We start from the raw sequence: 27,224 nt of genomic DNA, 5'->3' as shown, positions 1-27,224 counted from the left end.
CTTTCTAAATGGCAGGACACGGAAGGCAGGACATATAATCCATGACGAGACAGAGGAGCAGGGGTGCCAATTTTAAAATGTAGGGATGGGAATGTATTTTCAAAAACTGGGGGGGGGGGGGGAATTGGCTGTTTCCGACATATTTTTCTAATAAAATACCAAAAACATGTCACTTTCTATGAAAGTAAAAAAAAGTTTCACTTTCAAAAACAAAGGGACAATTCCTCTGCCCCTCCCAAAATTGAAGCCCTTGCACAGAAAACACAACAGCCCTTAGAAAATCTGCACTATCACCTTGACAGTGTTTAATGACTTTCAAAGCCTTAAGTACCAACGTCGGCGAAAAGACTGTGCTTTGCTTTCGGACTTCATTGAGCTCAGACATCCTATGACACAAATTGATAAACACGTTGTAATTTGTTTTAGGACTCTCGTGCTGCAGTTTAGTCAAACCTTTGTGATTACTCTAAGCATCGTCAAACACCAATATTGTAGCGCAAGTGGGAATTTCTGTCAAGCTATTTCTGTATTTAGTGCCAACAGTGTATTCTTCACTTAGAGATAAAAATCAGCTTTTCTTTTACCATCGTGACTCTTTTACAAGAAACAATTACAAAAAGAGCAAGGTACAGAAAAAAAGTGTTGATGCGAATTTGATACCAGAAAGAAACTAAACAATGGACGACACGTATTCCTATTGTAAAAACATGTGCTTATCACCTCAATTTCATCAAGGTAATTCACTTCCTTTTTATTGCACCTGATAATGGCTAAAGATGCAGAAAAATCTTTCATTTGTCGCGGGGTTCACCAGGAGATTAGGAGTCATATCAATAACTTGACGAGTCCGCTGAATGCAGTTGGACAAGCTCAGACCAGATTTTCAAAATTGTCAACTCCAAACCTTGGGTAGAAAACACACATATTTGGCGTTTTGTCCATGGAGAGAAGATCCGGTGAGTCCGTGTTAGGCGCAGATAAACAGTCGCTAAAGATCGGTGTTTTACGTGAAGTGCTCGTGAATGTCGCCAACAAATCGATCAATTGAAGAACAACAAAGACTACTGTAGTCGCTCTTATGATTAATATCCCACTGACGTAAACGCCGCTGCTTCCTATGGAACAAAACAACAAAGTACTAGTAATCCATAAGGCTTTGAGAAGGTTTGTGAAGTATATGTTGTAAATTAGCAGCTTGCATGATTTGTGGCACATGTATCCGGGGCTGCATGGATAATGTCTCTCCTGGAGACAAAATGATCTAACACTCCTTGTGATTAAGATGACGCAAGATTGCAGTGTGCTACGGGAGAAGACAAAAAGCATTGAAAGACAGGTTTTTCGTCCTCTAACTGGTTTCCTTCTACTGTTCCTTAAAAGACACTAGAACTTTTAATTCACTATTAAATGAGCCTATCCCCAAATTTTTACGACCATTTGTTCTATGTGATGCGACCGGAGGGAAAAGAATTCAAGGGATACACATTGCTCTTTATTAAGTCAACATTTAATGTTAAATGAAAGTTGAATAAAGCAAAATAAATTTCAACTGAAATAGTTTAAATTTCTTAACCTGGGTAAAATTGGCGGTGTCAAAACGAAAACCAGTGTTCTGATGAGCCCAATGATTTAAATTTCGGTACGTTATAAGAACATTTCACTTTTTAGCCATTTTTTTAAATACCTACCTCACTCTGCTACACGATTTTTTGTTACAGGATTTAGTGTCAATAGGGATATGGTCCGGACAGATACTGGATGGCCTATCGATAGCTTGACCCAACTGCTCAATAGATTCTTCTTCTGCTAGTCTTGTGTCAATTAGACTTGACGGAATTACAATTTGTTTACAGGTAACAGCTCTGCTTTTCACGCCACCGCCACAAGGTACAGAACACTGAAAAGCAAAATAATAATAGAAACGGTTGACATTATTTATGCAAATAAAACGGCAAGGAAAACAACGCATTGACGACGAAGTGCCAAAAGGTCTTCAATTTTCCACCTGCAGCGAAAAAACTAACGTTCCTATTTTTATGACTGCAAAAGTAAAATTAATATAAAAGTTTCCTGTCTAACCTTCGGTTTGTACCTGCCTTTAAAATAAGGTAAAACAGTTAAACTGAATGACCGTATTAAAAAAAAAAAAATTACCAGCATTGAATTTTGTTGCATGTCTTGGATTCATTTAGCAGTTTCTACTTTTGAGACTTAAAACTGATTTAACATTTTTGACCCCGCTTGAAGAAACAGCTTAATGCTTCTGATTTTTCCCTTTTGAACAAGGGAAGATAAACTTGCATCCGGAACTAAAGAAATAATACCTCCCCTGGAGACTAAGTGATCTATCACAATCGATCCATCAATGGTCTATCAATTTTGATGTCTTGATATCTTAAAAAACTTGAAAACTATCAACTCTGCAAATACCGCGACTGTTTGTCATTTGTGATCTGGTTTGAGAAAACAAATAATATTTTGTAATACATTTTCGTCTGCCACGGTGCTTATTAAGATATTTTAGTTTTTAAGTTGTCAAGGGGTTTCTATGTGCAATTCCCGTCCCTTGAGGAAACCCCCCCCCCCCCTCTTCTTAGCGCGTAAATATATGAATGTAATCTGTTACGTGATACTTTAAATATTCCCACAATGAAATGGGGGTTATTACCCAGCAGCTGTAATATTGCAGGCACAGTACAAAAATGTTCGTCGGAATGAAGGGAGATTATGAGTTAAGTACCCCTCATGTATCCTTCCTTCATACATATCTAAAGCATCTCTCATTGAAAGTTAGAAAAGTAACCTTCAAAAGCACGCTCGGCCCTCTTTGGGCCAAATTTTTTTCACACCACAAAGTGATATAAATCAATATTTTACTCCGGTGTGACCTCTTACGCTACTCAAAAGAGTCCTTTAGTATTCAATTCCCATTTCAATGAGTCCTCTTATGATATTCTGCGATATCACTTTGATGTTCTACATATTCACCCTTCTTGCAGAAAATAAGAAATTGGAGGTTTCTTAAAATAAGATATTTATTTAAAAGATTTCTTCACATGTCCCGAAAGGCCGAATTCGAATTTCCGAGTTATAAAAAAAACAAAGCAAACCAAAAGTTCACGAGAAAACACAAAAACTAAACAAAATGGCAAAGAATGCCAGAACAACAACATCAGAATGAAAAATCATTCCTTAGTCAAAGTAACTGTAAGTAGAGTAGGAACTACCATTTCTACAACGCCCCCGTACCAAACAGGTTTTTCTGATAGATATTCTATTCTACTGGTCATTACACTCTTTCTTTGCCAAGAGATTTACGCAATTTCAAAGTTCAATGTCTTTTTTTAGTGATAAACCAAAACCACCATGTCTTGTTTCGCTGTTATGCAATTATTTTTTTGTATATATTCAGGTTTCAAATTAGATTCTTCAACAGTTTTGAATAGTTTATTCAACTTAACACTACTGACATTTTTTGTAAACATTTACATAGAAAATGGATAATTCTAAGCAATTTCTGGTGAGTAAAAATATTCTCATTATTATAATAAAAAAGAAATTGTCTTGTCATTAAGCTAAGGAAGAAATTCTTTCCTTACACTGTGTGGTTACCTCTTTTAAAAAGTTTTGACTACTTAAGACAGACACTAGAACTAAGGATACTTATACACTTAGACGCCTATTGTTCAGGAGCTGAAACCCCTACATAGTTCTCTTATAGGCTGAAATTTACGGTGCGATTTTTATCAAGATCAGTGGGCCTTTTTAGAGTTTCGGTTACTATTAACCTGATTTGTTCCTTACTTATAGTTCGTTACCATGTACTGCTGGAAAATGTATTTCAGTGATATTTTAGATCATAGTAGCCTAATGGTGCTTTTAGTCTTTAGAAGAAGAACCAAAACAATTTAGAATCTATGCTGCTTACCTTAGTTTAAGAGATGAAAATCATTCTAAAAAATCTAAATTTGTAACAATGAGTATTTTATTTTGATAATAAAGGAAAATATAAATATTTATTTAATTAAAAAAAAAAAAATTCCAGCTCCCCCTATTTTAACACCATTTTTTTAATACAAAAAATAGGCACATATTGCACCCTGTTTAAATCAGAATAATCCGTGGATTCTTAATCTTTATGACCCAAGGACCAAAATGGTCCCATTCCCCCTGCCAGCTTTTTAGCAGAAAGATAAGCATCTTGCAACTTTTTTGAAGCAGAAGGCTTAGATTTCGATCGGTAATTTGGGGTTAGAATAAAATGTTGATTCTTTTAATGTATTAATTGTTACAAAAGCTTCCTTGTTAGAGTTTCGGTTACTATTAACCTGATTTGTTCCTTACTTATAGTTCGTTACCATGTACTGCTGGAAAATGTATTTCAGTGATATTTTAGATCATAGTAGCCTAATGGTGCTTTTATTCTTTAGAAGAAGAACCAAAACAATTTACAATCTATGCTGCTGCTTACCTTAGTTTAAGAGCTGAAAATCATTCTAAAAAAATCTAAATTTGTAACAATGAGTATTTTATTTTTATAATAAAGGAAAATATAAATATTTATTTAATTTAAAAAAAAAAAAAAATTCCAGCTCCCCCTATTTTAACACCAGTTTTTTAATGCAAAAAATAGGCACATATTGCACCCTGTTTAAATCAGAATAATCCGTGGATTCTTAATCTTTATGACCCAAGGACCAAAATGGTCCCATTCCCCCTGCCAGCTTTTTAGCAGAAAGATAAGCATCTTGCAACTTTTTCGAAGCAGAAAAAAAAAAAGACTCAAGTAAGGTTTTGTAAAATTTCGTGGCAAACCCAGTTTTTGTCGAATTAAGATTCAGTTGCTCAAAAAAGTAATTGAAAACCCCTGATTTTGAAATCAAGATTTTTTTTAATATTATTTAGATTCAAAAAATAAAATTACTTATTGTAAAAAAAACAAATTCTTTTTTTCTTGATGATAATTTTTGCCTTTTTTTTCAATCAAGCGTATAAGTTCAATAACCCCCCCTTATTAAAAGATAGAAAGATATATTGAACCTGAACTAATTCACGCAACAAGGCCGTCAATTATCAAATATGCTGCTGGTAGAACTACACATAACCTGGACCGACCAATGGCCGTAAATCTTTAGTTATGTTACTTAGCTAATAAAGGAACATTTGGTTTTCTTTCCTTATTTATGTGTTTTCTTAAGAAAATGCCACATCTTTAACAAATTTAGCCTTAGCTAGTTAAAACTGCACATAAAATCTTGATTTTTGTCGTGTTACTTAGATAATAAAGGAACATTTGGTTTTCTTTCCTAATTTAGTGTGTTTTCTTAAGAAAATGATCCATCGTTAACAAATTTTGCCTTAACTAGTTAAAACTGCGCATAAATTCTTCAATTTTAGTTGTGTTACTTAGGTAATAAAGGAACATTTGGTTTTCTTTCCTTATTTATGTGTTTTCGTAAGAAAATGGCCCATCTTTAAGAAATATAGCCTTAGCTAGTTAAAACTGCACATAAACTCTTGATTTTTTGTCGTGTTACTTAGATAATAAAGGAACATTTGGTTTTCTTTCCTAATTTAGTGTGTTTTCTTAAGAAAATGATCCATCGTTAACAAATTTAACCTTAGCTAGTTAAAACTGCACATGAACTCTTGATTTTTTGTCGTGTCACTTAGATAATAAAGGAACATTCGGTTTTCTTTCCTAATTTAGTGTGTTTTCTTAAGAAAAATGATCCATCGTTAACAAATTTAGCCTTAGCTAGTTAAAACTGCACATAAACTCTTGATTTTTTGTCGTGCTACTTAGATAATAAAGGAACATTTGGTTTTCTTTCCTAATTTAGTGTGTTTTCTTAAGAAAATGATTCGGGGAAACACTGTTTGTGGAGGGGGAAGCTATCAAAATTGTCACTTTTCTGTACCTGAATCAATTGACTTAAAGATTTGGGGAAGAAGCTGAAGAGTCTAAAAAACAGATTTTATTCAGGCAAGTGTTACCCTTGTCAACTGTTTTCCACATGAATTCTAGCAGCAGTAGCTTCTCCGATGATTTGGGTATGATATTATATGAAAAAGAACCATCTATTCATGCGTCATCTACAACTTCACCCTTGGCAATGCGGGCCAGCGCCGGATGAACAAACTCTAACTCGTAATTGGAATTGTGTATAAAAACAGGTACGAAATATTGTTGTCTAACGTTTGCTTAGCTAGTTAAAACTGCGCATAAATTCTCGATTTTCATTCTAACTTAACTTGTAGGAATAGGACTTTATTCAAACAAGTAAATCAGCTTTATTCAATGTATAATAGCGCATAAAAAAAGACTATTATTTTTCCTCATTCTTCCCTCCATAACCAGGTGCTAACGCCTCTATCTCGCTTTCACCAAATTTCCTTCTTAGTATACGATAGAAATTATGGCTACCCCACCTTCATACTTCGTAATAGCCGTCATGCGTTATGTAATGATGATCATCCAATCTAGGTTCCCGATCTAAAAAAAAAAAATTTAATTTTCATTGAATACTTTTCATTTAAACTTAAAATACGCTAAAAGATGGTCCCCATGAAACTATTGCAGTTTCTATAAGAATGAACGAATTTCAAAATCAATTTAATTTTCATATGAATACTTTTCATTTAAGCTTAAAATACGCTAAAAGACAGTTTCCGTGAAATTATTGTCGTTTTCTATAAAAATTAACGATTTTCAAAATAAAAAAAAATGGCCCATCTTTAACAAATATAGCCTTAGCTAGTTAAAACTGCGCATAAATTCTTGATTTTCATTCTAACTTAACTTGTAGGAAATAATCGAGTCAAACTCAAAACGAGCAGAAATTAACATGAGTTGGGTGCAAAAATCCCCTATGTCTCCCCAATTTAATTTTCTTTCATATGAATACTTTTCATTTAAGCTTAAAATACGCTAAAAGACGGTTCCCGTGAAATTATTGCGGTTTTCTATAAAAATGAACGATTTTCAAAATCAAAGAAAATGGCCTATATTTAACGGATATAGCCTTAGCTAGTTAAAACTGCGCATAAATTGTTGATTTTCATTCTAACTTAACTTGTAGGAAATAATCGAGTCAAACTCAAAACGAGCAGAAATTAACATAAGTTGAGTGCAAAAATCCCCTATGTCTTATATTTAATTAGTTGTTTGGGGTTTTCAGACATAGTTTTTTAGATGTTCATGGGTGTTAGGTTCCTGGAGGGTTTTATGACTCCTCCCCCAAATGAAATCAGATGGTTTTAGAACTCATCCCCCTAGCCGTAACTCCATTCAACCTTGAGCGAAGATATACAAATTTGATGAAATATTTTTCTTCTTAACAACTACATTAATAACTTCCAAGATGATAGGACTGTATGACACAGAATTTATCAGTTACAAAGAGTTCAATTACTCCTCCCCGCAATGACTTCCAAGGGTTTTATGACCCCCCCCCCCCACAATGAATTCAGATGGTTTTAGAACACATCACCCTAGCCATAACTCCATTCAACCTTGAGCGAAGATATAAAATTTTGATGAAGTATTTTTATACTTAAAAACTACATTAATAACTTCCAAGATGATAGGATTGTATGACACAGAATTTATCAGTTTTAAAAAAATGATCTTGTGGTGTTATATTTGAATGTGCATTTTTATTATTGTCTATGGAACTCGAAGAAATTGACTGTTATCATTGGATAGTGAACTCTAACTTGTTTGAGTATGATAAGAGCTTGTGGAGTACTACATTACGTCATATAGACAGACTGGGATTCTACGATAGAGTGATTACACCACTTAATAATGCTGGTCAGGAACTGAGAAATGTTCAGGAGGAAGTCAGTGAAATTTGCAGCTTTTTCGGGGTTGAAGCGCTCTACGTAAAGGTCATTGTACCTACAGATAAAGTTTTAATTCAAAAGTGTGACCCTAGGATTACACTTTTCAATCTAGAAGAGTTTAAGTGTCCTAAATTTGAAGGAGGTTATCACCGTCCTGAAGACGAGGTTAGGTTCTTCGCACAGTGGATACCTAAGAACATACCTGATCGTGATAAATCCATAAGACATGTTAAAAACTATTCTATATCATGGGACCATCGTATTTGGATGTTAAAGAGTGAACTCTAAGTACTATTTTTTATGTGAACATTTATTGTTATTTTTTTTTTTCTCAAAAAAAAAAAATCTGTTAATAAAGTTAATCAATAAATATCTTTAAGATTAAACTGTCTTTATTATTTATAATAGTTCTATTTTAAGCAAGTAACAAACTCTTTCCTGAAGTCACTTCTTGGATACACAATGCAGAAACTTCATTTAAGAAACTATGAGAAAATTGTAAGTAAGTAAGTAACAAACTCTTTCTTGAATTCACCTCTTGGATACACAATACAGAAATTTCATTAAAGAAATTATGAAAAAATTGTAAGTAAGTAGCAAATTCTTTCTTAAACTCACCTGCTGGATAAATAAAGACATTTCGTTCAAGAAATTATGACAAAATTCTAAGTAAGTAACAAACTCTTTATTGTTTACACGACTTAGATACACGATGTAGAAATTTAATTCAAGAAATTATGAAAAAATTCTCAGTAAGTAACAATTTCTTTCTTGAAGTCAACTCTTGGATACACAATACGGAAATTTCATTCAAGAAATTATGATAATATTTGTAAGTAAGTAACAAACTCTTTATTGATTTCACCTCTTGGATATACAGTACAGAATACTTCATTCAAGAAATTATGAAAAATCGCAAGTACGTAACAAACTCTTTATTGTTTTCACCTCTTGGATATACAATACGGAAATTTCATTCAATAAATTATGAAAAAATTGTAAGCAAGTAACAAACTCTCTCCTCAAGTCACCTCTTGGATACGCAATACACAATATGGAAATATCATTTAAGAAATTATGAAAAAATTGTAAACAAGTAACAAACTCTTTCCTGAAGTCACCTCTTGGATACACAATGCAGAAACTTCATTTAAGAAACTATGAAAAAATTGTAAGTAAGTAACAGATTCTTTCTTGAAGTCACCTCTTGGATACACAATACAGAAATTTCATCAAAGAAATTATTAAAAAATTGTAACTAAGTAGCAAATTCTTTCTTGAATTCACCTGTTGGATAAAAAAAAAGACATTTCGTTCAAGAAATTACGACAAAATTCTAAGTAAGTAACAAACTCTTTACTGTTTTCACGAGTTAGATATACGATGTAGAAATTTAATTCAAGAAATTATGAAAAAAATCTCAGTAAGTAACAATTTATTTCTTGAAGTCAACTCTTGGATACACAATACGGAAATTTCATTCAAGAAATTATGAAAATATTTTTAAGTAAGTAACAAACTCTCTATTGATTTCACCTCTTGGATATACAGTACAGATACTTCATTCAAGAAATTATGAAAAAAAACGCAAATAAGTAACTTTTTTTTCTATTTATCACAAATAATTTTAACTTAGCTACACAATGTAGAAATTTAATTCAAGAAATTATGAAAAAAATCTCAGTAAGTAACAATTTCTTTCTCGAAGTCAACTCTTGGATACACAATACTGAAATTTCATTCAAGAAATTATGAAAGTATTTGTAAGTAAGTAACAAGCTCTTTATTGATTTCACCTCTTGAATATACAGTACAGATACTTCATTCAAGAAACGTGATTAAACACGTTTTGAAACTACATGCTATTTGCATGCCATTCCTTGGCACCTATCCAAACGAGCGGGGATTCCCCACTGGTTCCTACAAATTGCAAAAAAGTGAGCAGTACGAAAACTCCACGTTTTCAGCCAGACTGGTTTTTTAGACAACACACCCACAGAGATGACACACACATAGAGACGAGACACGCACAGACACGACGCACAAACAGAGTCATAGTGAGAGAGATATCCAAAAAGTTGGGTTGGTCTAGGTTCTCTTAGAGTGGCGCGCCACTCTAAGTCTTCGAAATAGGTGCAATATGCTGGTCAGTCTTGTAAACAAGTTGCAAAGTGACTGGGGACATTTTTTGATCCTTGAGTCTAAAGGATTAAGAATTCATAGAATATTTCGATTAAATGAGACTCTATTATGTGCCTATTTTTGTATTATAACACTGGTATTAAGATAAAGGAAGCTGGAATTTTTTTTTTTTCAATTAAATAAATATTTATATTTTCCTTTATTATCAAAATAAAATACTCATTGTTACAAATTTAGATTTTTTAGAATGATTTTCAGCTCTCAAACTAAGGTAAGCAGCAGCATAGATTCTAAATTGTTTTGATTCTTCTTCTAAAGACTAAAAGCACCATTAGGCTACTATGATCTAAAATATCACTGAAATACATTTTCCAGCAGTACATGGTAACGAACTATAAGTAAGGAACAAATCAGGTTAATAGTAACCGAAACTCTAAAAAGGAAGTTTTTGTAACAATTAATACATTAAAAGAATCAATATTTTATAATAACCCTAAATTACCAATCGAAAGCTATCCCTTCTTCTTCAAAAAAGCTGCAAGATGCTTATCTTTATGCTAAAAAGCTGGCAGGGGGAATGGGACCATTTTGGTCCTTGTGTCATAAAGATTAAGAATCTACGGATTATTCTGATTTAAACAGGGTGCAATATGTGCCTATTTTTTGCATTAAAAAACTGGTGTTAAAATAGGGGGAACTGGAATTTTTTTTTTTTCAATTAAATAAATATTTATATTTTCCTTTATTATAAAAATAAAATACTCATTGTTACAAATTTAGATTTTTTAGAATGATTTTCAACTCTTAAACTAAGGTAAGCAGCATAGATTCTAAATTGTTTTGGTTCTTCTTCTAAAGACTAAAAGCACCATTAGGCTACTATGATCTAAAATATCACTGAAATACATTAACCTGATTTGTTCCTTACTTATAGTTCGTTACCATGTAACGAACTATAAGTAAGGAACAAATCAGGTTAATAGTAACCGAAACTCTAAAAAGGCCCACTGATCTTGATAAAAATCGCACCGTAAATTTCAGCCTATAAGAGAACTATGTAGAGGTTTCAGCTCCTAAACAATAGGCTTCTAAGTGTATAAGTACCCTTAGTTCTAGTGTCTGTCTTAAGTAGTCAAAACTTTTTAAAAGAGGTAACCACACAGTGTAAGGAAAGAATTTCTCCCTTTACTTAATGACAAGACAATTTCTTTTTATTATAATAATGAGAAAATTTTTACTCACCAGAAATTGCTTAGAATTATCCATTTTCTATGTAAATGTTTACAAAAAATGTCAGTAGTGTTAAGTTGAATAAACTATTCAAAACTGATGAAGAATCTAATTTGAAACCTGAATATATACAAAAAAATAATTGCATAACAGCGAAACAAGACATGCTGGTTTTGGTTTATCACTAAAAAAAGACATTGAACTTTGAAATTGCGTAAATCTCTTGGCAAAGAAAGAGTGTAATGACCAGTAGAATAGAATATCTATCAGAAAAACCTGTTTGGTACGGGGGCGTTGTAGAAATGGTAGTTCCTACTCTACTACTGTAAAATGTAAGAGCAAGTTAAAAAGATACAAACTGACAAAACTAAAAAAGAATCAAATAATATATAAATTTTAAACAGTTTTAAAAGAGACACATAAAAAAGGGGGGACAAGCGATAGAATACAAAACATCGGTTGCATCAATTCTAAATAAAAAAAAAGGGGAGGAAAATTAGCGGGATATGTTGTTTATTTTTTTCTGTAATGAAGTGAACAAAGACTTTTTCATATCTACAGGTAAAACAAGGAATAGGGGCCAAGACAGGAACGGGTTCAGAAACAGTCCGAGGTGGCCAGAATCTGGGTGGAGAGCTCCTTTTGGGGAAAATCTTTTCCGTCCGAGGCTTGATATTGCATTTCAGCGAAACAGAGGCGCATCATACCTCCTGCGCTAAAGTGTTTCCAATCTATTTTTTTTTTTTTTTTTTTTTTTTTTAAGATGAGTGTATGAATTCTTAGCTTCTGTGAAACTATTAGATAAAAAAAAGATTTTTTCTTAACTAAAAGTAAAGAGTGACATTAAAACTTAAAACGAACAGAAATTATTCCGTATATGAAAGGGGCTTTCCCCTCCTCAACGCCTCGCTCTTTACGCTGAAATTTTTTATTGCTTTAAAAATAGAGTTGTGAAAAAGAGTCGAACTTTAGCGTAAAGAGTGAGGCGTTGAGGAGGCGACAGCCCCTTTCATATACGGAATAAGTTCTGTTCGTTTTAAGTTTTAATGTCACTCCTTACTTTCAGTTAAAAAAGCTCGTCTTTTTTAATTGAATTTCTGAACATTTTTAAATTAAAGCAGGTTTTAATTTTGTCTCACCGTACATGAATAATTAAAAAGAAATTTGCATATTAATTTTACTTTTTTTGGCTAAATGGCTTTCTCGAAATTTGTTTAATTTTAATTACGAACGCTTTTATTAGTAATAAATATAAGTAACTTACGAATTAACTTATGTAACAAACTTCTATATTCGTATTTTTTTATTACGTATATTAGGGGGGTTCGCCCCCCCCCCTAGTCAATACCTGGCTCTTTACGCTTAAGTTCGAATATTTTGCCAATTTTTTAAGAATGAACCCTTAATCACAAAGGCCGTTAATTAGAATAAATAGCTCTTATGAAAGTACTAAAAAAACTTCAGCATAAAAAGCGAGGTATTGACTAGGGCGCGAACCCAATCATATCCGTAATAGTTGCTGTTCGCTTTAAGTTTTGATGTTGAACAGTTTTCAGTCGAAAATGTTTTCAGTTGAAAACTTGTTTGTTTTTTATTTAATTTTTGATCGTTTTTTAAATAATGCTGGGAAATCCGGCACCCTCTTCATAGCAATGACCCTTCCGCCATAAAAACTTCCTCCATGGAAAGATCCTACAACGTAACCCTAGACCCCCCCCCCAATACCAGAAAAAGTCCCCCCTGAAAACGAAATGTAAACATTGGGCAAAGTTCATAACTTTCAGCCCTTCCCCCGGGACTGTGGGGGATTAAGTCATCCTCAAAGACATAGTTATTACCGTACATTTTTCGGCCATGCTGAACAAAATGGCTATCTCAAAACTTTGATCGGGTTACTTTTGGAAAAAAATGACCGTGAGAGGGGGCCTAGTTGCCCTCTATTTTTTGTCACTTAAAAAGGGCACTAGAACTTTTAATTTCCGTTCGATTGAGCCCTCCCGTGATATTCTAGGACCACTGGGTCGATACGATCACCTCTGGGAAAAAAAAAAAATAAATAAACACGCATCCGTGAACTTTCTTCTGGCAAAAAATACAAAATTTCACATTTTTCCAGATAGGAGCTTGAAACCTCTACATTAGAGTTCTCTGATAAGCTGAATCTGACGGTGTGATTTTCATTAAGGTTCTTTGACTTTTAGGGGTTGTTTTCCCCTTTTTTTCCGAAAATAAGGCAAATTTTCTCAGGTACGTAACTTTTGATGGGTAAGACTAAACTTGATGAAACCTATATATTTGAAACCAGCATAAAAATCTGATTCTTTTGATGCATCTATTGGTATCAAAATTCCTTGTTTTAGAGTTTTGGTTACTATTGAGCCGGGTCCTTACTTAGTGACCCGGTGATATTCGGAGGGCTCTTTTTTGGATGGATTAAATTTTTTTCGATTCTTTGCAAGAGATGTCAGGATGCCAACTGGACAAGCATATTCAAGATGCGGGCAGACAAAGGAAGTATTAATGCTTAAATAATGGAAAGGGGGAATTAAATTTATTTAGGAGCTTAAGGAGAGAAATTGACGCGTTAGCTCTATGGATAATACCTTTAACATGTTCATTCCACTTAGTATTATTAAAAATTGTGACGCCAAGTAATTTAAAGGAGGACACGGAAATTTGTGGAGGGATAGGGGTAAGGAAACTTGGCGAGGTTTTAAGGAAACAAATTGGCATTATCATAGACTTAGAGGGGTTTACTCTCATGTCTAAGTTCGAGGCATCGTTTGCAATGTCATTGAGGATGCTCATACAGTTGGTTATTAAATGTATATAGCAGGTTTTAACAACCATTAGGTCACCCACAAATTTTCATCTGTCAGATAATTCCTTAGCGAGGCTGTTAATCATAACTGAAAAAAGGAGGGGAACTAGAAAAGTACCTTGGGGTACTCCGTTGTGGACAGGCAGGGGGATGGAATAATGATTGGTATGTTTGACTACCTGTGATCTATTTGATAAGGAGTCGACGCTCTAGCGTTGCGCATAGCAAAGATCCATTAAACTTCAATGTATGATTTTTTTTTTCCCTTGAGCCACTTCATATAGAAGGAATGTTTTAAGGACATTTGGGAAGGGGTATTGCTTTTTTATAAGTCCCGTATTTGAATTAGTACCTTTCTAGTGAACAAGCTCAGAAACCCTTGGATTTAAGTTCTGATGGGAGTCGGAACTATTGAGGCAATAGCTTAGTTTCTGTAGGAAGCAAATCAAACAGTTCGTGGTAACAAACTATAAGTAAGGAGCGACCCGGCTCAATGGTAACCGAAACTCTAGAAAACGGGTTTTTGATACCAATAGATGCATCAAAAGAATCAGATTTCAATGCTAAACTCAAATATATAACTTACATCAAGTTTAGTCCTACCCATCAAACCTGACGCGCCTGAGAAAATTTGGCTGATCTTCGAAAAAAGGGGGAAAGACCCCCTAAAACTTATTTGAACCTTAATGAAAATCTCACCATCGTATTCCACGTATAAGAGAACCCAACTGTAGATTTTTCAAGCACCTATCTACAAAAATGTGGAATTTTATATGTTTTACCGGAAGAAATATAACGGATGCGTGTTTATTTGTTTTGTTTTGTTTTGTTTTTTTTCCCAGGGGTGATCGTATCGACCGAGTGGTCCTAGAATATCGTGGGAGGGCTCATTGGAACGGAAATTAAAAGTTCTAGTGCCCTTTTTAAGTGACCAAAAAAGGGAGGGCAACTAGACCCCCTCCCACGCTCATTTTTTCCCAAAGTCACCTGATCAAAATTTTGAGATCGCCATTTTTTCAGCATGGTTGAAAATATGATAACTATGTCTATTAGGATAGCTTAATCCCCCGAACTCTCCGGGGGGAGGGCTGAAAGTTATGAGCTTTACCCAATGTTAACATATAGTATTGGTTATTAGGAAGTATACAGACGTTTTCAGGGGGGATTTTTTCTGGTAGTAGGGGGGTGGGTGGGTCGGGGGTTATTTGGGAAGATCTTTCTATGAAGGAAGTTTTCATGGGGGAAAGGACATTGCTATGATGGGGGCGCCGGATTTTCCAGCATTATAAAAAAAAATATCAGAAATTAAATATAAAAAAAAAAAAGTTTTCCAACTGAAAATAAGGAGTAACATCAAAACTTAAAACGAACAGAAAATATTACGTGTATTCACCCCATAGTCAATACCTCTTTAAGCCAAAGATTTTTTAATACTTTCATAAGAGCTATTTATTCTAAATAACGGCCTTTGTGATTAAGAGGTCATTTTTAAAGAATTGGAACAAAATTCGAACTTTAGCTTAAAGAGCGAGGTATTGACTAGGGGGCGAACCCCCTAATATACGTATTAAAAATATATGAACATAGAAGTTCGTTACGTAAGTTAATTCGTAAGTTACGTATATTTATTACTAATAAAAACGTTCGTAAATAAAATTAAACAAGTTTCGAGAAAGCCATTTAACCAAATAAAAGTAAATTAATATGCAAATTTTGTTTTAATTATTCATGTACGGTGAGCCAAAATCAAAACCTGCATTAATTCAAAAACATTCAAAAATTAAATAAAAAAAACAAGTTTTTTTAACTGAAAGTAAGGAACGACGTTAAAACTTAAAACGAACAGAAATTATTCCGTATATGAAAGTGGCTGTCCCCTCCTCAACGCCTCGCTCTTTATGCTAAAGTTTGAATTTTTCACAAATCTTTTTTTTAAACAATAAAAAAATTTAGCGTAAAGATCGAGGCGGTGAGGAGGGGAAAGCCCCTTTCATTTACGGAATAATTTCTGTTCGTCTTAAGTTTTAACGTCATTCCTTACTTTCAGTTAAAAAAAAAAACTTGTTTTTTTTATTTAATTACTTAATGTGATGATACTTTTTAGAATTAGATATGCTGTAAATAAAGTTTTAAGAGACGAATAGTGTGGCATTATGAAGGGGAGAGAATACCTCGACCAAATTTTACTCATAGATTAAAAAGCCGCTTAGTCATCAGACGCCTTTAGTTCTCAGTTTTATAGATTTTGAGCAAGCGTTTGATTCACCCGATAGGAGAGCTTTAGTCAAGGGCCTGTCCTTGTATGGTATACCAGATAAATAGATTATAAAGTTCTATGTACGAGAATAACATTGTTGCGATTAAGGTAGGAAATAAGGTTAGTATCTGGTTACAATTAAATCAGGACTAAGCAGCGTTGCGTCCTATCCCCATTTAATGGATAATTTTGATGGACGTTGCCTTAAGAAGGCCAGCAAAAGTAGAGCACGGATTCAAATGGAGAAGTAAAACCCTCCTAGACTCAGGTTATGCTGATGATTTGAGGGTCCTAGATTAAACGTTTTGAGAGCTCAGGGTGCATTAATAGTTTTGAAAATTAATGTTAAGAAGACACAGTCACTAAAATTTGGAATAAGTAATATTGAAGAGGTGATATTGGGTAACGAGAAGATTGATCAAATGGACAGCTTCATTTACTTAGGAAGTATTATTAGTAAAGACAGTAAGGATTGGCCAAAGCCAACCAAGAAAGACTTTATGTTAAGAAAGACTGCTCAAACACAAGGGAAATTAAACTTGAATGAGAATTATCTTTACAGAACTATAAGATTTTTGTATAAAGAGTCAGGGCTGAGGAAGGGGCAGCCCCCCTCATATACGGAATAATTTCTGTTCGTTTTAAGTTCTAATGCTGCCCCTTACCTTTACTTAATTTTTTTTTCAGTTAATAAACAATCAAAGACCACCACGCAAAAACTGAAGCGATGAGAAAAATTTTATTATATTTTGAATTCACTTAAAAAGTTCTATCAGCATAAAAAGTTTTAATTCATGAACAAAAAAAACTGGATGAAAAGCTTTTTGATTTTGAGCACGGTGATAGAATCTATACCTTATAGCTAAAAAATCAATGAATTACGTAATTTTGGAGGGTCAATCTAAACCCTACCCCCAAGGAGTCTGTAAACAACTGACCGATTCAAAACCATCTAGGAAAATATTATCAGACAAGCCAATCAGTTTTGAACACGACGATACAATGCAAAGCCTATACGAGTTTATAATCCAAAGCTCGTAAATCAAAACCCTGGAAAGTCCGGAGGGCCAATCAAGACACTGTAAACATCTTGTTGAAATAAACTACTTCCCAAAAAGGTCAAATGAACCCTTTTTGCTGTACGATCTGAAGCCCAGGTTTTAGCTCAAAACACCATTAGGCTTACTTAACGTTTTAATTTTGGACATAATAGTAGTTGAGCAAATGTGTAAAACAGTAAAGCAATGATCTAGAAGAAAAAAAAAATCAAGACAATAGCTTTTTTTTACCAGCCTTCAGGAAATTTGCAAATAGAGCCCACAGTATGCAAAGACTTTTCATATCTGTCTTGGATTTTCTGCTGAACTTTCTATGTTTTTTCCCTTGTATCATTCCTATTCTACACAATATGTCATGCTGAAAAAGCGTGAAGTATTACAACATTTCTAAGGACCATAGCTTGTTTCTCCTCGTAGGGACATTTCCCTGGGAAAATCGGAGAATTTCTCACTTCCGTATTTGGTACTGGAACATAGAAAGGACAACCTTATCTTTTCTCATCCCATCAATATCAATCTTAGCGTATATAACGTTCATGAACCGAGGGCTTCCTCAACTAGAAAATCTATGTGATTAATGAATCGTACTGTACTTAGGTGAAAGGAGCGTGTATTTGTGCTGTTTCGGTAAAAGAAAGAAAAATTCTACTGAATATTTAACATTATGGATAGTAAATAGATGAATAAAACAAATACTTTCCTTGCTCTTTATTCACTTATTCTAGATTCTTATAGATGCCCTTCTTGAGATAAGAAGAGAAATAAAGAGAGAGAGAGAGAGAGAGAGAGAGGAAGAGAGAGAGAGAGAGAGAGAGGAAGAGAGAGAGAGAGAGAGAGAGAGGGAGAGAGAGAGAGAGAAGTCATCATTACATTCACGGGTTTTAGAAGGCAGGCAATAAATTGGAAGCGTATCAATCGCTTTTGACATTAATGCATCGATAAACAAAATTAGGTAGCTGAACTCAACCATTTGATTTAATAGAAGTTCATTTTTACCAAAACAAACACAGACAGGCAATAAAAGAGAGAGGAACAGAAAAAAAAGAAGTCGGACTATAATTACATTCATAATATGCCTCAAGATCAACTGTTACAAAGCAAAAAAACTTAGAATTTCATACCTTAGACCATGGTCCGGTTGTCCAGGAAGGAGGACAGTCAAACATATTACAAAACTGTTGACTTCGAGGCGCAGGCTGGGGGCATAGCTCTGCAGCAACTGGTAATGTATTGCTACCTCCTCGAGCAACTTCATGAATGCATGTTATCTGCAATAAGAGTTTGTAAGTTATCAAGTTAAATTCTACACAAAAAAGGAACACTTTCTACGAACTAACTTTACACGAAGATTCCTTCTTCGCAAGAACAGTGAATACAATACCAAAACAGTACTTTTATTATATTGGCATACAAAACAAGCAACTTGATCATGGTTGCAGCAATAGTTGCAGCCTAGTGAAGAGCAAATCACGGCCTACGGTAGTTGAAAGGCAAAAAATAGTTTTTGAAGAAACTGTCTAGTGAAGATGTTCCTCAATTACCACTAATTTGTAAATAGTTTTTTTTATTCAGACTCAACTGAATTTTACTTGCAATAATTAATATTTTCTTTTTTTTGAAGTTCGATAAAAGAGCCTGAGACCCTTCAAACATGAAATAAAACTGAAACTAAAATGCACAATTGGGATCGCCATTGTCGAAACCCCTTGAATGGAGGTTTAAAGTCTCAAATTTTGAAAGACAAGGAGAATCTCATTGTGGCATGGATAGAAGTGAAGTATCTTCTTTTTTTCACCAGGGGTGATCGTATTCAATCAGTATCCAAAAAATACTGGGAGAGGGCTCATTTGAACAGAGATTAAAATATCTAACGCTGTTTTAAATGAAAAGAAAATACGCCACAATGAAGAGTCAATTTCTGCAATTTAGTACAGTAAATCAAATTTTGACCGCAAACACAGAGTTTCAATTTTTAGATAAGTAAAAATGTATCAGTTTGTGATGCTGGAAAACCGCTTAATGGTCGTTTACAGACCCCAATCTTGAAAAGCGAGGGAAGTCGAATTTTAGCACGGGTAGTGGCCTACGGCTCTTGTGTCTGCCTCCTTTTCTTTTTTTTTTTCAAATGCATTTTGATCAAAACAGACGCAGTAGATTATAATGAGGATCCTTTAAATGGGAAATTAAAATTCTATCGCTCTTTTAATTCATAAACTAACTCAGGCCAAGTGCGTCATTTTCTACTACAAAACAAAAAAAATGGCTAAATAAGTCTAAATGCAAGTGAGTGAAAATTCTGAGATAGCTAAATTGATCAAAAATTACTTAAAAACTGTATATCAAATCCCACCTCCCCCCACTCCCAATATAAAGAGCTATCCCCTTGAGAATTACAAGTTTTGCTAACAGATTTTTAGTATAAGCCGTTTTCGACGTCCTAATGAAATTCGTTAGCTTTATTTTTTTTTTTTTTTAGCTAATAAAGTTCGATAAGCTTATTGCAATTGATTATTTTTAATGTTTAATAATGCAAATTGATAATTTTTAGTGTTTAGTAGCCTGTTGTTTAAACTGCAATCACTGCAATCACTTTTTAGTGTTTAAACTGCAATCACTGAAACGCCTTCCAAAGCGCTTATTGAAACCTATTGCAATTAATAGCTTGCTTGTAGTGCTTCAGAGATCAACAAGCTACAATTCATCCTTTTACAGATAGAAAATTAGTTTCAAAAGGGTCTATGGGTTGCACAATTTATTTTTTCCTGCCTGGGGAAAATTAATTACAGTGCCCCCTCCCGTCTCAAATATAATCAAGAATGCCGAATCAAAGTGGGCAATTCCCCAGCCGCCCCAAAGCCATGGCACCCGGGGCAACTGCCTTGGTTGCCCCCCTCTCCCTTAGGAACAGCTTCGGCTAATATCTTGCATCTTCCGAAAAAAAAACTATTTTTAAAGAAAATTTAGGACTCTGATCAGCAGACTAACAGACTTTGATGAGAATACAGAAATCTGTTCAATGCCCTACTGGGCAAAAAAGTTAAAATTTAAGCACTTGACTGAGATCACTAAGCTCTTATAGCAATTTCACTAAACGAAAGAACAATATAAGCATAATGATGTAAGATCAGGAAAGTATGGTCTTATGTAGCCAAAAAAGAGTAGCCATAGATAAGAATAGCACAAAATGGGGTTATTGTTAGTTAACAATTGGACGGCTAGAACCTCAGCCAAAATCAAAGTAAGACAAATAAAAAGAATGAAGAAAAGAACGGATTTTAGAACATTCTATCTATTATTCCAAAATAAAGTGCAGAATATATGGTATAAAATATCCTACTATTTAATTTAAAATTTCTATTTCTTTTAATTCTTTTTTTGTGCTTTATGGGGGAGGGTGGTTGTGGGTTAAGTTATTTTAGCAGAGTATAATAAAGGTTAAAAGATAATAATTTGTGGTAACTGGGGAAGGGTGCCCTATGATGCAAGTGCACAGATATACAGACAGGGACTAATAAGTACGAATAATCACTTCCCGTGGACTTGGTCTGGTACCGATACCCATAGTATATGATAATAAAACACCCCTTGCGATCGAGAATGCGTCAACTAGGCGTACATCAGATGGTTTTCGCGTCTGAAGCTCCTTAAAGTTTTTTTTTATAGTGATAGCACTCATGCAGCCCTGTTTGGGCTTTGGGGTTTTCAAGAAATTCCAGAAGTTCGGATGGTGGCAGCTAATGGAGCCTTGTATCTGAGAATGTCAGCCCTTCAATGAGTTTTTAATTTTTAGTTCGTGGGTGGCACTGGGTGCATCGATCGCGGATATTCCGTAGATCAAGAGGAAATGAGGGGTTGGCACTTCGGTTGCTTCACATAGACACCCTCGAAGAGGTCTGTTAACTCGGCAAAATCACTCCCAAGCTTCTCCTGGATATCTTCGATTGCTGACGCAACATCGCTAATAGGAAAGAACGACGGACACACGGATAGACGGGTGTCTATGGCCTCGACTTTATTGTTGAGAAGGGAAGATAGGCTAGGGTCGGAGTTACTATCGAGAAGAGCGTGGACGGTGCAGAGCTGATAAAAAAAAGTTCAGAGGCAATTTTAAAGGTCCATGCCACAAAATCAGTAACTGGACCAGTGGAGGATGTTCAAATACGAGTGACCATTGAGAATCTCTTACGCCACTGTCAAAAAGTAGGAAACTATCCCGGTTGTCAAATTTTTGGAGACGGCCAGGAATATTGATGTCGGCCTTAGATGTCGGAAGGGCAATTGGAGCGCTAACAGATTGCATAACTACCGTAAATTACCGTAAAGGGACCTAATAGTGAGAAGCCATGCAACAGCTAGGCCCTTCAAGCCTCCCATCCAAGTCAAACCAATGTTTGAAGAAACATCTAAAATTTCCCTTGCTCTTCGAATTTCTTGACGACAAATAAGAAGCTCTCAAGACGGAAAAATCGCGAAGAAGAGAGACACGAGGATAATAACAACCTATGAAAAAAAGAATAAAAGAGGACTATGCAAATATCTGGGTCAAGACCTCCGCTTGACCGTCTTCAGTGTAAATAATGAAAAATACAGATAACAATCCAGAAGATAAAATAAAAACCAAACCTTAAAACAAACACTGAAACTAAAACAAGAAAAGACCCTTTCAAGGCAACAGTGAAAGAGTTACCTCTTTTTATTATCTAATAAATCTTAATAAATCGAAATCGATTAAAATCAAAAACTGATTTTAATAACTTCAAAAAATCTCCCTTTTATGCTGATTTCGAATACATAAAATACATTACGTTTCAATTACCTATAAAAACTTAGGCCTGAGAATATGACCCTAATTTAAGAAAGAGGGAGGATGATTATACTTAATCATACCCCTGAACACCCATAACGGGCAATATGACCACCCCCTGATATGACTAGGTGTGATCGTACTGAAGTAGTTGAGAGTTTATTCATTCATCAATAAATTTACAACAAAAACACTTCAACAGGAATACCATAGATTATTCTCTACCGATATTATACCGTAAAATATTGGTTGAGAGCTCATTCGAACAAAAATTTGAAGTTCTTGTCCTCTTTCAAGTAGCAAAAGGGCATAGTAACCTACCGCAAGAAATAGCCAATTTTTGTCCTACAAGTCAAACTTCTTGGTCCAAAAATGGTCAAAATGCTATCAAGGAAAATTTTAAATTGTCAGTCGGTTTATAATTATTAACGATATATATATATATATATATATATATATATATATATATATATATATATATATATATATATATATATATATATATATATATATATATATATATATATATATATATAAATTTTTAAGGTGAATCAGAAGGTGGATTTTCCAACTTTTCGTAAGAGGTCCTTCCAATAAATACGGAAAGGGGATTTAATCTCTAGCATTCCCATATTTCAAATGCTACATTTAGACTACGTTTTTAATGTTCATGCCAAGGTGAGAGTGGCCCCTCTATTATTACGGAACTATAAATCTAAACTGTTAGAATTAAAAATATTACAAAACTACAACCATACAAATATTGTTACATCGATACAGTTTATAGATTTTTTTTCATTTTACCTTTGGAAATGAGTTTAATTGAAGTATGTAAAGTACACCAATCATACGACTTGTTGACCCATTAGTGCTATGCATCTGCAAATCAAAATGTCTACAGAAAAATAAAGCCATTCTTGTTATTACTAAATCAAAGATTTGAGAAAGGACCCTAGTCATTAACTATGCTCCTAAAACAGATTTATTTCCGATAATTAAAAACTGAAGAGCTCATATTTCTCTATACCATTTAAAGGAAGTACAATTAAAATGATAAATGTTTCTTAGTGAAGGCTGGTATCAACGCTAAGTTACATAGAGTCGTCACTGGATAAAAAAGAAAAAAAAATGTTTAATAAACACGTACATAACGACTCGGAAGTAGGCTTAACGGAACTCAATTAATTCTTTTAAATCCCATGTTGTATTAAGTAAATTACCTAATGAAAGAAAAGAAAAAAATATCAAGAGTCAATAACAAAAGTAGAAGTAAGGTAATAATCGGCTGACGACTAAGACTGAAGACCGAATCTGTTGAAGACTGAATCCGTTGAAAGCTCAAGTCTAAATGAACTGTTTTTATATCATTGTAGGATCATGGCTATTGGAAAAAAATGGCCTGAAATTTTTGTTGCCGTGTGAAACTTGACTTTTTTTTTGTCTTCCCAGTGCACAAACGAGACGTTATGTGATGCAATTCATTCCTAGGACTAGACTTTTATTTCAGTATGAAAGTTTCTTTTTATTTAATTCATTTAACCTAAATGTTATGCATTGTAGAGAATAATATAAGTGTCCGGAGTTCAAAGGCCCACAAAAAGTAAATTTTTTTTTTATTTTAAATTTAAATTAGCATACATACTTTCCAAACTTCTTAAATAGTCGAAATTCCCACAACATTGCCATCAAAAGCCTATAATACTAGGCCTTGTGGACTCCCATATCAATGTTTTTATTACTGCATTTTTATTTCTTATATAATGTATGAGATGTTCCCATTACACTATCGATACACTATTTTGGTGGTCTGACGACGCATAGTAACAAGTGACTTACCTCGCTACTTTACCGTGAACAGACTCTAAGTTTCATAGCCGTTTATAGTGCAACATGTTTAGGTTGACCATGATCAGTGACAAAACATTTTTAGTCCTTCCCCTAATACAAAGTGTAAAGTCCTCCTACACCTCCACTTTCTTTTCTACATGACCTGAAAATTTTCAACTCTGTCCCCTGAGACTTTCCCAAAACATTGCAGATATGGTATTTTGATAACATCGACACACATAGTATGTTTTGTTTTGATTCTATCCACTCTCCAAGTCATAATTTAACATCCACTTGCTCCTGTTCCCACTCAACACTCCCTGAAACTTTCCGTTTAGTAGCCCAACCTGTTCCCAAGATATTGTAGATACAAAATTCTGATAACCTTGCAACACATACTGTTTTTTTATTTACCTCGTTAAATAGCCGTGCTTATATTATAAGTCTTATAGGAATTTATAGTGCACAGAATTATGGTAATAAGAGAAAAGATAAATAATTAGCCCTTTTACTTTCTCTCCAACATAACATTCTAAGTCCTGTTGTTCCATCGTCCCTTTTCCTTTCCCCGACAGCAACTGAAAGTTTAAACTCCATACCCGAGGCCGTTCCCGAGATATCACACATATGTCATTTTGATGATCTGAGCGGTTTTTGATGTACCTGTTCCCCCTCCTACAAGTCAAACTTGAAGTCCACTTGACCTCCATTCTCTCTAAAGTTTCGGCACGATTCTCTAAACTCTTCCCGAGATTATTGCGAATATTTCGAAAACTCAGGCGCACAGAGCGCCTTTTCGCTAAAGGTGTGCTTCTGGCTTACTGAATATATCCTTAGGTAGTTCTGGGAATCTTGGCTTAACGAGCGATCCCTAAGAAATCCTCGCTAATCGGAAAATCAAAACCAAACATGGGCATATTTCAAAAAAGTTCGGATCAATAGTAACTGAAACTCTAAGAAACATAGTCTTAATAACAATAGATGCATCAGAAGAAATCGAATTTCGATGCTTATTCAAAATATTTAAAATTCATCAAGTTACCCATCTAAAGCTGCAAGCCTAAGAAAGTTTGCCCAATTTTTGGAAAAGGGGGGAAACATACCCGGAACATCAATTGATCTTAATTATACTCACGCAATCAGATTTGGAATATCAGAGAACCCTATTGTAGATGTTTCGAGCTCCTATATACAAAAATGTGGAGTTCTCCATTTTTGACATAAGTACGATCACGGATACTTGTTTACTTTTTTGTGTTGTTGCTGGATTTTTTTTTCCCGGGGATGATCGTATCGAACCAGTGATCCTAGAAGATCAGGAGAGGGCCCCTTTCATCGAAAATCAAAAGCTCTAATACCCTTGTTAAATGACCAAAAATATTAGAGGGCAGCTAGGCCCCCTCCCTCGCCCCTTTTTCCCCAAAGTCGTCCGATAAAAAATTTAATAAAAACATTTTGTTCAGCATATTCTAAAGATCTAATAACTGTGTCTTTGAGGATGACTTGATCCCTCCCACAGCGCCCGGGGGTGTTGATTATTGGGAAATGCAAAGATATTTTGGGGGAGATTTTCTGTGGGAGAGGGTATTTTCTACAGGGGGAATTTTCCGTTGGGAGGGAAGTTTCCGAGGGGAATTTTCCAGAGGAAGTTTTACACGGGGTAAATCTACCAAAATTCATAAATCAAATTCGTTAATTGTCTTACTTTCCCTTTGGCGACTCCATTTTATGTGTGGGGATGTTCTGGGGGAATTGTCCAGGGGAAATTTTCAGCAAGGTTGGACTTCTCTGGGGAGATTTTTCCGTGGGGGGGATTATCCATGGGAGAAATTCTCCAAGGGGGATTATCACCGGGAGAAATGTTCCATGGGGGAATTATCACCGGAAGAAATTCTCCATGGGGAAATTTTGCGCGTGAGAAATTTTCTATTTGGGGGAAGGGGGGTTTCAACGAAAAATTTTCCACTTAGGTTAAGGTGGATTTCTGCCTCGACCTGAAAATGATCAGAAATTAAATAAAAAAAAACAAGTCTTTTTTCTAGTGAAAGTATGCTAAGAGAAATTTTTCAGGCAGAATTTCCAGGGGGGGGGGATTTTCAGAAAAGATTTTGCATCAGCACTTATGAAGGATTATCAGTGGTTTGCTATATACTGGGGAGGGGGACAAGTACCTAACGCAACGAAAAGCATATTTTTACACTAGCACTTTTTAAATTTTTGTTACCATTCAGGTAAATATAAGCTGGTCTGGGGAGGGGGGAAGTATAAACTAATCTTTGTCCTCCCTTTAGTTGGATTAAGTAGGAATATAAGTACTGCTCAGTGATATCACCCTTTTTATTGCAAATTTTGTTTAAGGAGGAACGGTGTCATCACAAGGTGTCACACTTAGAGAAGATACTTACCAAGTTTTCACCGTGGACCACAACAGTGATTCCTCTAAATACAATTCCCTTTAAGGTAATGAGCCTGATCTCCTACAATATGCATGAAGTAGCAGCACAATTTACACGCAGTCAAGATTCGTTTTTGAAGGTACTATGACTAGATAAGGCACTTCAACAATGAAACAGCAAAGCCTCATAGAGCACATTCAGAAAGCCTGTTTTTATCGAACAACGAGGTACAAAATTTGAAACATGAAAAGCAATCCCAGATATGGTGTTTCTAACCATGTCTGGAAAATGTATCAGTTACCTTCATCAAGCATCAAGGCCGTATACAGGGGGGGGGGGGGGGTAGGGGGTTTTGTCAACATCCCCCCCCCCCAAAAAAAAAAAAAAAAAATTGAGTAAAACCCCTCCGAAAAAAATCCAGGTACGGCCTTATCAAGCATATTTATTTTAGCTGAAATTTACAAAAAAAAAGTTTGTCAGAAATTTGCCAGGAGCTTTTGGAGCTTATTCTCTTCAAGAATTATTTCAAACTTAATGAAAATCGATGAAAAAGGAACCTGAATATTTACTACTTAGAAAAGTATACCTAGACATAGAAGAAGGGACAACACTGTTTAGCCCGTGAGTGATCCATTGGTCAAGCCGTGGAATTGGATTTGGCCTACAAATCAGCTCGAGACTTCTACATTGAAGGAATCACCCAAATATAATCAAAATTATCATTGAACATCCTTTTTGGTTTTTCGAAAGTATTTGTGCCAAAGTTCACTAGAGAGCTGGGCTTTAGAGCTCTCTCAAATCCTCTTAAGAAATTTAGTATACAAAGTCAATCTTGATACTT

General features: G+C 34.6%; 1 protein-coding gene across 4 annotated transcripts in view; it reads right to left on the bottom strand.

Moving 5' to 3' along the window:
- LOC148948608 (protein madd-4-like) overlaps positions 1-27,224 on the bottom strand; it is a 511,292-nt gene that overhangs the window by 98,007 nt on the left and 386,061 nt on the right. For all 4 annotated transcript variants that reach the window (XM_089094504.1, XM_089094505.1, XM_089094503.1 and 1 more), the window contains 2 exons: positions 18,478-18,624; positions 1,689-1,897 (listed from right to left, as the gene is read on the bottom strand). In XM_089094504.1, the coding sequence (XP_088950630.1) occupies positions 1,689-1,897; positions 18,478-18,624 (356 nt within the window). The remainder of the gene's footprint in view (positions 1-1,688; positions 1,898-18,477; positions 18,625-27,224) is intronic.

Source organism: Artemia sp. Qi Xiang Cuo, chromosome 9 (assembly GCF_049724085.1).
Source record: "Artemia sp. Qi Xiang Cuo chromosome 9, ASM4972408v1, whole genome shotgun sequence".
Lineage (NCBI taxonomy): Eukaryota > Metazoa > Arthropoda > Branchiopoda > Anostraca > Artemiidae > Artemia > Artemia sp. Qi Xiang Cuo.
Note: the sequence above shows the minus strand (reverse complement) of the source record. Positions and strands in the feature narration are given on the sequence as shown.